Here is a 12,482-nt window from a genome sequence, read left to right as displayed (position 1 = left end):
GTTTTTTATCAAGAAAACCTTACAAAAATATTCCACTGTATTTTTATAATTTAAAATTCTCTTGTTTAAGAAATGCACAAAGCTGACAGCTAATGTCTCTTATCCAATTAGTATTTATTTTGTTTGGATTTTTAATGTGGAAATTAATACATTTCCTGCATTTACCATTTTTTCAGCGAAATTTTCTCTTACTGTGTTTGTTTTCAGTATTCAATTACTGATTAATTGATTCAGTTTTCAATCATTAATTGATTCAGTATTCAATTACTGATTATCCTGGCATATGATAATTCATACCCTAAACAGTCCAATGGATTAAGACTTCCCAAGGAATGCAAGTACATCCTAAGCCCCACTGACTAATCCAGAGCACCACACTGCTGCTCTAACATGCACTTTAAATGTCCAGGTGAGAATAAAAGGAAGGATAATGTTTTAGGGAGGCAGTGTTTATTCTTTCTGTTGCCTAAGGGGGAAAAATGAAAGTAGTACTGACCCTGCTGATTGAGAACAGCAATCCCGGCCTATCTGAGCAGACTCCAGTGAAGCAGAATCTAAGTTTCCAGTAAAATAAGTGCTCCCAGACAAAGGTTATTAAGCTGAGTGCCATGGCTGCTGCGAGCATGTAAAACACCCCTGCCATGTTGTCGATGTCCAGCTGGCTGCTCATGACTTCGTTCTTCTCGTTGTGACAAATACCAGTCAGCCACAGGGTTTCTAACTCTTCCATTTCCCCTGGGGAGAGCAAGGAGTCAAACCAGTTAAAATGCAAAAATCACTGCTCACAGAATTGAAAGTCTTTGCAAGTTTAAAAATACAGCACCATTTAATGCTTCATTCGTGGAGCACTGCAGACTTATCTAGCCAGGAGTTGCAAATATAGCAGATTTCAACTCACAGCACCCTAGTTTCAGATGTCCTCAGATTTCATAAATTACGTGGGAAGCTGGATGCTCTAGAAAGCAGGCTCTGTGGTTTAGAAAGAACTTTCTTCTGCTTGCTATAACTATTAGGGCCTGTTATAGAGAGTGGAATGAGTTAGTAAAGAGCTGGGACAGGCTGCAGTGATCAGAGAGAGAACTCATCAGAGAAGCATCCTGACACTCAACCAGACCCTGTCATGCCCCCTCCTCTCCACTGCCGTGCACTGGTACCTCCCTAATCCACACTGAAGCCTCCCTTTGGCACTTCCTTTTAACATCCCAAGATAAATTTCACAAATTCTTGCAATTCTTGTAGAATGTGCCATGAGAAGTTTGTTATTTCCCATCTGATCCATTATAAACTTATTTCTTCCTTGCAAATAAGCTGCAGTGTTGTGGCTGAAGCTCTCCTGACACATCTGGTCTCTGCTTTCATCTCTGGTGTCTATTCCCTTGTGCTGCTGCCATTCTAGATTCCTGGGCAGCAACAGAAACAGAAACAGCCTCATCACGTGCCTAAAATAGTTCTGGTTGTGCCAAATCCTCACTGCCATTCAAACACTTCATTTACTTAAAGCTAAGGAAGCAAATCCACTCCCTCCCTCTCTTGTGCACTATTAACTTGAATCCGTATTTCACTGCTGAGATTTGGCCTCGGATGAAGGACACTGTCACCTAGCAGTGCTTGCTACTGCCAGCATGGACAGAGGTGGGCAAGAAACTGCAATTGTTACTGCCAAATTTTTTTATTACTATTATTTTGCATGATTGCCTAATTTTCAAACATTTAGTGTTGTTCTTAGTGAAGCACTGCATGGACATTAAGGCCTTTTTACTCTCTTGGGATATAGTCAGCTGAGTAATTATGTTACAATTTTTAATGTCATAAACTTCATTGTTTATAGAAAATACAGCAGGCAATGTAGAGGGCCAAAAAGGACAGTATTAGTTGACTTGGTGTGTTTTCCAATTTAAGATATGGCTTCAATATGAGGGAAGAATTTCCATGGTACAAATCCCTAATCCTTAGCCTGTGATTAGGGAATACATTTTCAGTATTATTATAATTCATACATCACTGGAAAAAAAGAACAGAAAAAAATGGCTAGAAGCTGTATTGACATTTCAGCTACCTTCAAGCTAGACTAGAAGATCAATGACCTGCTGTGAAAAAGCATTTTGCAGGATAGAGTGCCAGGGCACCAGGAAAGCTGCAGCCCACAGATAATTTGGATGTGAGCTTCTATTGGAAATAGAACACAAAACTGTGATGGAGAAATTGCTTCTCAGAGAATGTGAATGAAAAACTGAAGTAGAAAGGACAAGTTCTGATGCACTTTACCAAAGGCATTTCACAAATTTGTAAGAGGGATTATTCGGTCTCTAGCTAATTCTGAATTTAATTTTGTGTTTGAAGCATGAATTGAACCTCTACATCTGCAAAAGGCAATGTGTCTTCTCCCAAATTACAGTGCTCAATCTTCAAAATACCTAAGAGTATCCCAAAGAAGAAAGTCAATCCTAATGAATCTTTAAAAATCTTCTAATCCAGGACATTGGGACAATAAATTATTAATTGTAACAGTACAGATATTGCACACATAGATAATTGGGGTTCATTATTGCATTTCCATATCTTAGAACATTTGGATTTCTTTTGTTCTGCTAAACCTCAGTGGACTGTTTCCCTTGTCTCTCTTTCAAGTCCTCTCCAAGGTCTGTGAACAAAACTCACAGAGCTATAGAAGAGAAAAGAATTCAAGTCCAAAGAGAGAGCAATATTTCTGGTCTGTGCATTAGCTGAAGCTCTGCAAATCAGATCTCATTGCTTCCCACAGGAAAACTCACATCTCCCATGATTGTCAGGCATCAATTTGATTTGACTGCTGTGCCCTTTCACTGTTCATAACAAAATTCACGAAGGAATTTAAACCTCTTTTTTATTACTGTTTCCTCTGTGTTCCTTTCCCTTTGGCATGTACATCTAAAGTAACTATTGATAATCCAGCAACCTTTCCAAAAACATCCCAACAGAAATGAACTAAGCTTGTTTTGAGTCAATATAAATGACAGTGCCCTGCAAGTAAAGAAGAACAAAGCATGCCAGAGCCTTGCAGGTCCTGCTGTTGTAATTCCATCCCTTCCATTATATCTGACAATGACAGCAATCACTGTTAATTAATGCCCAAAAGGAATCCACATTTTTACAGATAGCAAAGCACTGCTAATCATTGGGTTATCAGATCTATGGAATGATGCTATCTGGGAATGGACATATTAAGCTGATAATTCTGGTCTCTCCATATAAAGCAGTTGTCATTTCCAGTATATATTTTTATACATGTCCATAAATATTTATATATATGTATGTGTATGGACACACAGAAACACAGACAATATTGGAAATAATTTAACTGTAATAGCACTTCAGCATAACTGACCCTATAAAACTAGCAAAAATGCCCAATCTTCTTATTGCTTTTCCTGCCCATTACACTTTAAACCAGATATTCACAGAAACCATAACATTTTTATTACAAAATCCTCAAGCATGAGAAATTTTTTTATCTGTGGTGTCAATTCATTCCTTATTCCAAACCTGGCCTGGAGTTTGAATTCAAAACATTGAACTTTGAGGCTAATTATAATTTGGTTCAGGAAATAATTTAAAAGAACAAAGTCCATTTGGAGGAATGTTGTCTTTCAAATCCTTTTGGATCGTCTGACTTGTGAGCTGAATGTTTAGGGTGATGACACTTATAGCAATATATTACAACTGGCAATTGCAAGGCCAGCAATTTGTGATTACCAGGCACTGGAGAGTTCAGTCATCCCTGTGTGTGCATAATACTCATTACCAAGTGGGAGCTCCAAATATTCCATAAAACAGACCTTGAAATTCTAAGTCAGCAACCTCAATATCCATAAATGCCAGGCCTCACTGAACTGAGTGTTAATGGAGTTCAAGTCTGCATCTAATGGGGGGGGTCTCAAGTTACTCATAAATATTAATCAGACTTATTTTAAGGGTTTTTGTTTCCACTTCAGGCACTTACTAAAGGAAAGTAATGCCACAATCATTTCCTACCTTCATTCATGTGTGGACTAGATTAAGGTGTAAATGAACAGCTGCAGGTCTCAGCAGCAAAGTACATCATGACACAAGCACAACACCAGAAAATGAAGTATTGATATATATATATAACCAAAAAAAAAAAAAAAATACAGTTTATTTTCTGTCTAACACATCCACAATCTATTTCACCTGAAAAACTCACAAATGACTACATGATTCCTACACTGAGATATTTTAAAAATTCTATAGCACTGTATCATAAAAGATCTGTTTAATTTATAGTGTAAGTATGAGCATAAGCAAGTGCTTTAAAAATCCATAATTCAAGCAACATTGAGTGTCTGCAGTATTCATTCAAAAACTCTAATAAATTGCAACATTCCAGCTCTGTCACTGGTAATCCAGCACTATTTACAATGGGTTCAGGTTACAGTGCAAACAGTGCTCCCATCCCTTTGTGCTCCTCCTGGGTTTGTTCCTGTGGCTATGGAGCTCTCTGCTCTGGCTGCTATTTGCACAGAAATGTGCCAGTTGGCCATTTGGCCTGCATATCCCAAAAGGGCCTTCCTTTCTACATAAACTCCTGTGGCCTATTTCACACGTTATCATCCTGGGAAGCACTGATAAACTGTCCACTGTGTCCCCTGAGAATTTTTGTCACAATAAAAATTTCATTATTCAGTCACAGAAACGATACAGTCTAAAGGGTAGAATTACCCACTTTTCCTTATCAGGGCCCTTAGCAGGCTTTGCAGGCTGTGCCACCTTTCCCTGGTGCCCAGCTGCCTGTGTCACTGTGGGTCTTGAGATGTGCCAGTTCTCTGGGACTCAGGGGGGTTACTGATCTGCCCAGGTTCCTTTTGTTCATGGCACACAGGTACCTGCAACCACCTGAGCACTGGAACCCCCGGTGCCAGGTACACCTGCACCAAACTGCCAGGCCCTTCAGCAGCTGCATCAGCAACTGCAGCTGCAGCTGCATGGGCATTCACCCACCCCTGACTCCAAAAAACATTGCCTTGCATCAGTGAGAGCTGTCTGGAAAGATTAATTCTCCCATACATTGTGTTGCGTCATGCATCGCAGCCGTCCCTGCTCTGTGCAGTCTGCACATCCCGCAGGAGGAAAGGATGCCCTGTCCCAGTGGGGAAAGCAGAGATGCAGCCCAGCACCCTTGCTGCTTTGCTGGTTAAGTACAGCAGACCTCTGGAGTCAGCACTTCCCTGGGACTTGCATAAGGCACGGGCCAGAAGCAGGTCACCGCAGGAGATCTTGGCGCATGTGTCACAGCAGAAGGTGCCAAAGGAGCTGGCTGCTGGTGACAGTGTCAGGGTGGGGGCTCTCATGCAAAGCCCTACCCTGAGTTCAGCCTGAGCAGTCAGCATAGTAAACTGGCATGTACCCAGTAGAGATGATGAGCAGGAGGGTTAAATATATACACTCACACTGGTCAGATGTAGGGCATCATCTTCAAAAGACCCTGGTGGCACTAACAGGATCACCTGCTTATTCAGGCTGGACAAAAAGTAGTTTTCAAATTTAGGTTCCATGTTTACTGTGGTAGAACTCCTCCTAAGAGACAGAGGAGGAGGAGGAGGACAGCACCCCACCACTTGAGGACTAAAATAAAAGGGTATTTCCCCCTGAATAGCAGGGTCAGCAGCCAAATAGGTTGATGTGCATTTGGTTCAATGAGCTCATCAATTCGAATTTGACCCAGTTATATGATCCATACAGAATGTTTCAAAGAGATTATATAAAAGCACAGCAACTTTTCAAATTCAGCCTGGATCCCCCAAAACAATCTCTCTCTGTCTTATTTTCTGAGTTATTTCCCCCTGTAAAAATAGCAAGAGGAACACAGATGACTGACAGCAATAAACTTACTGTGAGCTAATGACTTCACTCTGCATGTCCCCATTAGTTAAGGATGAATTAACAAACTGCTAAGCACGACTTCAATATTACAATCCCTCTAACTCTTGTTCAGCTACACAAACGCCCTCCACTTATACACTCACACTCTTCAGTCACATTTGTTCCACCCACTGCTTAAGGAGGACACTAAATATATAAACAGAAAATCGCTGTGATTGTGGGTGTATTCTGCCTGAGCAGCACACACCGAAAATATGTCCTTATAATCACATACGTATTTCCTTCATGGGTTTTATCAGCTCGTGTGAGTCACACTGCTACACTTCCTTATAATCTAGACAGTGATTTGGAAGGCTTATGCTAAAATATGAAAAAAATAGCAGAGAGCTTTCCCCTTCCAGATGTAAGGGGGCAAATCTCATTTCCACAGTTACCTATTACCCCTAAGGACTGGGAAGCAATTATCCACCTAGGAAAACAATTCTTAGTGTACTAAACTGCCCTAAAAGCACATGAAGATTAACCAGAACTGAAAGTTATTAGGAAGGGACAACAGACTCTGTGGAAACTCAGACCAGTACCAGTTTTCTTTTTTATGTCTCTGAGTCTCTAATTCCTTTAAAGTTTTCAGCTTCAAGGGTTAAGGGCTTAATACAGCTACACCATCTGCCCTCTTCTTGGAGATCTCTTCCCATACTGTCTTTTGAACTGAGCTCTTAATCTGCAGGTAGTGCAATACATTACAAATACCTCGGACAAGTAGATGCATAACCTGGCCAGCTGGCTGGTATTCAACACTCCTGCCCAAAATTGCTCTTTACCCAGCTTTTTCTGTTCCTTGTATCCAACCATTTCTGCTGCCATGAGTGTTTTATTCCTCTATTGTGCTGCATCCCTCATAGCTAAAGGCTTCTTGCTGTCTTCTCTTCATCCCATTCACACTCAGAACCTCTCTTACTCTCTTAATTCTGAAACAGATTTGTCATTTGTATAGTCCAGTAATCTCATCTTCTCACAAATAAAAAAAGAAAGAAAAGAAAAAGAGAAATGGGAGACTTAACAAGAGAGAAAGATAAAGCTAAATTATCCTCAATTTCTATGCACCAGTGCTTCTACACCAAATCCCAAAGACAGAGTGCTATGGGTTTCAGAAACAATGCCTCCCAACTGACCTAGTGGGATATTTTCTGAAAAAGTACCACTCTTTCAATGGCACGTGCAGCCCAAGCCAGAGGAGTATCAGAGCAGCTGGGCCTGCAGACAGCTGCCTGGAACTCCTGCTGTTCCCAGAGGAGCACGGGTGTGTTCCCAAACGCCGCGTCCGGAGCTGTGGCACGCCACAGGCTGTGCCCGAGCCCTGTCCCACTGCTGGCACCTCACCCACTCTGTGCACACAGCAGAGACAGCTGCCAGGTACCACGCTGCTGCTGGGCACGTCAGCCTGCCCAGCTGCTCCTACAGAGGTTCAGAAAAGAAATCCAAGCAGGGATCATGCGATTCCTCAGCACACGGCATTTCTGTTCTGACAATTCCTGCGGCCGTGGGCGGAGGATCCAAACAAAATGATGGTGCTGTTTCTTAGCAGCCGTATCATTTGAGTTGCTTCTGAGCTCCTGGGTGCTTCTATTTCTCAACAGAAGATTGAGATTCTGTGTCTCAGTAGAAATATTTTTACTTCTCTGTTAAAAAACAATGGAAGTTTCACCTTGTGACCACAGCAAGACAAAAAAAGCAGCACAACCACCACTGGGCTTTAAAGAATCATCCCGATGATCAACTATCTTAAACAAAGCTGCAGATGCTAATCATCAACTCAAAGCTTTTGCAGATAATGAGATGTGCTGTACAGACAGCAAGATGAACAAAGCCAGAAATTCACTAGCAATGTACTTCACTCATATCCTTTATACAAGAAAAAACAACTCCTAACTTTCTGTTAGAAAGACTCAGAGTTCCAAAGCAATTAATCTTACACTAACAACTTCTTATTCATCTCAACTTCCCATGAGCAGGGCTATGTATGTGAACTGGCATAGATCAAGGGATGAAGCCTTTTGAGCATAATTATACTTTTGAGACAATTAAGTAGCTATTCTTTAAAGTCCTCAGCAACTCATTCCCATTTGTCTTTGCTCTGCCTCTTTTCCTTCTTGCTAGAGTAACAAATTTGGCATCTTGTAGCCTGCTTCCTTACACTGAGACTTCAGAGCTGCTCTCACAGTGTGATTGATAATTGTCAGTGTAATTGGTCCAGCCAGAACTATCCTCAGGATGGGAACACTCTTCATGTAGAAACATACAGATAAACTACCCAGTGAGAGCTTGCAGTTATCCCTAACACAAGCCTACATCCCTCTGTATTTAGTTAATTTTTTCCCTGTGCCAACAAGATTAACAAGAGGGTTCAAAATCATTTGCTTTAATGCAGAAATAGCATCATGCTTTGAGGAATATGAAAAGATGTCCCTGTATGAACAAGCAATTAATTCTTCAGTTGGATGTTTTACATCAGCAAGGAAGAGGGAAGAGGCTCCTATCCACTGCACAAAAAATTCATTTCAATGTGTAAGTGAACTGGCATAGATAGGAGAATGATAGAGAAGCAGAAAGGAAAAAATCAAATGAGAAAAATCACAGGAGAAAGATACGTTCAGAGGAAATTGAAAACTCTAAAACACATTTCAAAAGGCCATTTCAGTACTGGGTAAATGTGAAAAAGAGATGAGCTCATGGCTTTTTGTATGTGCAATCAGATATACTTTTACACAAATTACTTGGTCTTATCCAAGTATATAGTATAATCCAAAAATGTTTTTCCTCTTATTAACATATTATTCATATAAAGAAACTGTGTTTCTTGAACTCATTAGAATGTTTTCTTCTTATAGTTATGGAACTCATTAGGTTTACAATCATTCACTAAAATTATTCCATACCCTGATGAATGCCCTATTACACATACTGAAGAATAATTCAATCCTACTTGGGGCTCTGCTGTTTTACAGGCTTAGTCTTTGAGAATAGTATATTCTACAGAAGCAGTACATTTGAAATAAGATTTCTGCCTTTGTTTGTGTTTGCCTATTTATCTAAACGACCTCATTCAGGCTCCACTGAGGCTTACCCAGGAGTACTCTCTTAGGATGAAACTTTCCCCCCAGCCATACTTGCTTTTAGTCTAGAGAACTTCAAAGGGGTTTTTAGTGATACAGCAAAGTGCTGTTGGTCTGAATTCTGGGTTCATCCCTTCTAGTTCACCAAAACAGAGTTATGTAAGTTCACAGCTAAAAAGATTATCCATCGAACTACTGAAGTTAGACATGGATTACAAAATCAGGTCGAGCTAGTTCCAGGCAATTACTCTTTACATTTAATTTCTTGGTGTTTAGTTCCAGTTCACCTGCAATGTACTTTGTAACTTAGTAGAAGAAATTTCATTATTAGGGCTTTTTTGTTGATATTTTTTTTCTTTTTTCCCTTCCCATTTGGTGGAAAGTCAATGGTAGTTGGGGTTTGTTTTTCCTGAAAATGGTCATCTAGACTGGTGAGACAAAGTGAGACAAGGTATCAAACAGTTCTGGGACTAAAAGAAGCATACCTACAAGAATTTCTATGCATCCTTTAATATGTCCAACTACTATTCTCTTTACCAGAGCCCACACCATTTTCTGAACAAATTTAGGGATCCTTCGCATGAGAAAAGTAATGTTTTAGCATTCTTGGGTTGTTCAGATTAACTTCTTATGGAAATGAAAAAATACCATAAAGATATTCACAATTCCCATGGTTTGTGCATTCAACGTGTTTGCTTATCTTCTGGGCAAGAGGAGCCAGGACACAGACATTTCATAATGAGGTTTCATTCACCTGGGTTTTACCTATATTTATTGCTATTCTGTAAGTTTTAATATTGAGTTTTGTAGACAATTCATTTGTATTATTTTAAGCAATTAAAATTGGGTTAATGATATAAGCATTTGTATGCTATGGAAGTCCACGGGTCAAAGTGTAAACACAGGGTAAGACTTGTCACACTTTGCTCCCACCCACTTTGTTTTGTACCTGATATTCAGAGTTGAGGTGAAGCATAAAAATGCAGCATCTTCAGTATTTTGATGTGATTTTTCTTAAATAGTTTCAAGTGCTTTTCCTTCTATTTCATTTATTTTCTCTCTCTGTGACTTAATTTTTTGTGTTGGATGAGAAGTATCAAAAATGGTGAGGTTGTAAGCATGAAAGAAATGCAAAGCGAAAGGAATGAAAACCCAAGTGTTGCTCTGGCTACATCTAGAGGGGTTAGCCCACACTGAGAAAGACAGCTCAGATCCTCCTTCAGGCTACAGATTTTTCTTCTTTAGTATGGGACCAATAGTTCAACTTCTCTGATTGAAATTCCTCATTTCAAAATGGCTCCAAATTATAGCACCTAATAATTGTTAACAGTATTACGCAAACAGAAAATAATATTCAAGAATATGTGAATGTTTGAAAGGCAGCCATTGCAGGTCATCTAGTCATTCCTTCACCCAAGTTAGAGAGGTTTCTTCCACAGCCTCTCTAAACCCAGTAGATGGATATGATGACATTATTATTTCCATATACACACCAGACAAAATGCATCAGCCATGATGATGACACCTCTTCCAGTTGTTTAATGTTATAACAGGAGTAAAATCCATGTGCTGGAAGACTTAGACTCATTGTCTGCCCCATGAAAATTAATGTGCTGCAGTTTATGGAGCAGGAGGCCATTAAGCTAAGTCCTGCTCTTTGCCATTCCTCTTACACTGAAATTCACCATTCTTACCCTCAATTGCTTCTTACTGGTGACATTAAACCCATATTTATCTTTTGATAAAGCTCTCTCTTTCACTGATAGAGAAATGTAGAGTCAACAGACACATCTATGTAAAAAACCAAACTAAATATTATGTAATACACATCATATTCCCATATTCCAATCTGATAGAGGATTTCATCAGAAATCCTCTGCAGAAATTTTCACATAAAATTTTTAATCACCATATTCCTATTTGCTTCCACAGGTGAAACACGAAGCTTTCTACAATCAAAAAGCAGTTCATACCCTCTGTGGAGACTGAGTCATCACTGCTGTTTTCAAATATATCAAAGATGTGCAGCAGCAAGTTTTCTACTGCAGGGCAGAAGTGCCAAGAGGACCTACAGTTCTTCTATTTTGTGTTAGAATAAAAAAATATTTGTTTGAAGGTACAATGAAACGAGTCACCCTAATTCAATTTCATAGGCATTCTTTCACCAGTGGTTTGAATGAAGCCATCCCAGAGTAGGGATCACTCACATCGGTTCAGAACTGAGCTAAACACTTTTTAACGGCAAAACAGTCATGCTGAAAGATAGCTCATCTACTAAGGAATTGCTCAGAGACAAAAATAAAGGAAGTAAATAAATGGATAAATGCTCTCTAACACTTAGGCCAGCTTTACTTTGTGATCTACATGAAAACACTTTCTGAAAACAGAGGCCCATGCCCTTGGCAGTGAGGTGAGTTAGAATTGAGTGGAAGAGAGCTCCTGTCTTAGCACCAAGTAATTTGACTTTGTTTTACCTTTTTTCTTTATTTTAAAGACTTCAAGAGAACGGTACTAGCAGGCTCAGAGCTACTAAAACTGAATAACTGTGCATACACAGAGAAAGAAAAGAAAGGAAAAAACTTGGTCCCTACCGTCTCCCACAAACTGAAGGAGGGCGAGATCAATTTGTCTCTTCCAAGGTGATCCTTTCTGGAGAGCAATCCCATAGCCAGTAGTGGCAAAGATGTACCCACTGCCTATTGTGACAAGTTTGCAGCCTTCATCTCTTCCAGCCTTGTAATTCAGCACCGCTGCATCATAGATGAAAGCATCCAACTTCCTGAAATAAAAGAAAACATTTTACAAACCAAATCATTAGGGACAGCTGTTGTCAGACTTCTTTTGTCCTTGATGTTAGGACCCTGTTGAATATCATATGGATTCTTTGATATAATTAATTACATATCCTGCTCTGCTGTATCTAAAATTAACAAAAGGCATCTATTTTAGTGAGGGAAAAGTAGGACACATAGTTTTGCATTTCTATTTTAAGGGATGCTGTTAAAAAATACTAAGCAGGAGAAACCAATCTACAAAATGTCTTGCCCTGATATCTTTGTATCTTTGCTCTTGGTATGGATGGTATGTTCTTGAGATGAATAATAGTTTCCAAAACCAACAGAAATTACAGCAGAGAACTTATAATTGAAACAACAATAGACAATTAGTTTATTTAAAATACTGAAGGAGTTTGAAAATGTTCACCAATTTTGCATACACACCATTGTTTTACTTCTCTTTCCAAAAATAAACAGTGAAGCTGGAGGTTAAGTCCTTGATAAGACAAAGTCCTTGATATACTGGAGCATATCTCATAAAGCTACCTAAATCCCACTTAAATATGATAGAAAATATTTCTTTATGATTCACAGTTCCAAACATATTATTCGTGTATCTGGAGCACAGCAGGAAGAAAGGAACTTGTGAAAAACTTTAAGCCTTTTACCCCATCTACCTAAAAATGGAAGAATGGGATAATCCTATTCTGTAAAG

General features: G+C 39.4%; 1 protein-coding gene across 3 annotated transcripts in view; it reads right to left on the bottom strand.

The window, feature by feature from the left end:
- The window catches only part of GRIN2A (glutamate ionotropic receptor NMDA type subunit 2A), a 163,414-nt gene that overhangs the window by 13,397 nt on the left and 137,535 nt on the right, over window positions 1–12,482 (bottom strand). For all 3 annotated transcript variants that reach the window (XM_021538020.4, XM_085591730.1, XM_085591729.1), the window contains 2 exons: window positions 11,582–11,769; window positions 497–735 (listed from right to left, as the gene is read on the bottom strand). In XM_021538020.4, the coding sequence (XP_021393695.1) occupies window positions 497–735; window positions 11,582–11,769 (427 nt within the window). The remainder of the gene's footprint in view (window positions 1–496; window positions 736–11,581; window positions 11,770–12,482) is intronic.

The sequence above is a fragment of the Lonchura striata genome, chromosome 14 (assembly GCF_050655825.1).
Source record: "Lonchura striata isolate lonStrDom1 chromosome 14, ASM5065582v1, whole genome shotgun sequence".
In the NCBI taxonomy this organism is placed as follows: Eukaryota; Metazoa; Chordata; class Aves; order Passeriformes; family Estrildidae; genus Lonchura; species Lonchura striata.
This window is presented reverse-complemented; position numbering and strand designations above follow the sequence as displayed.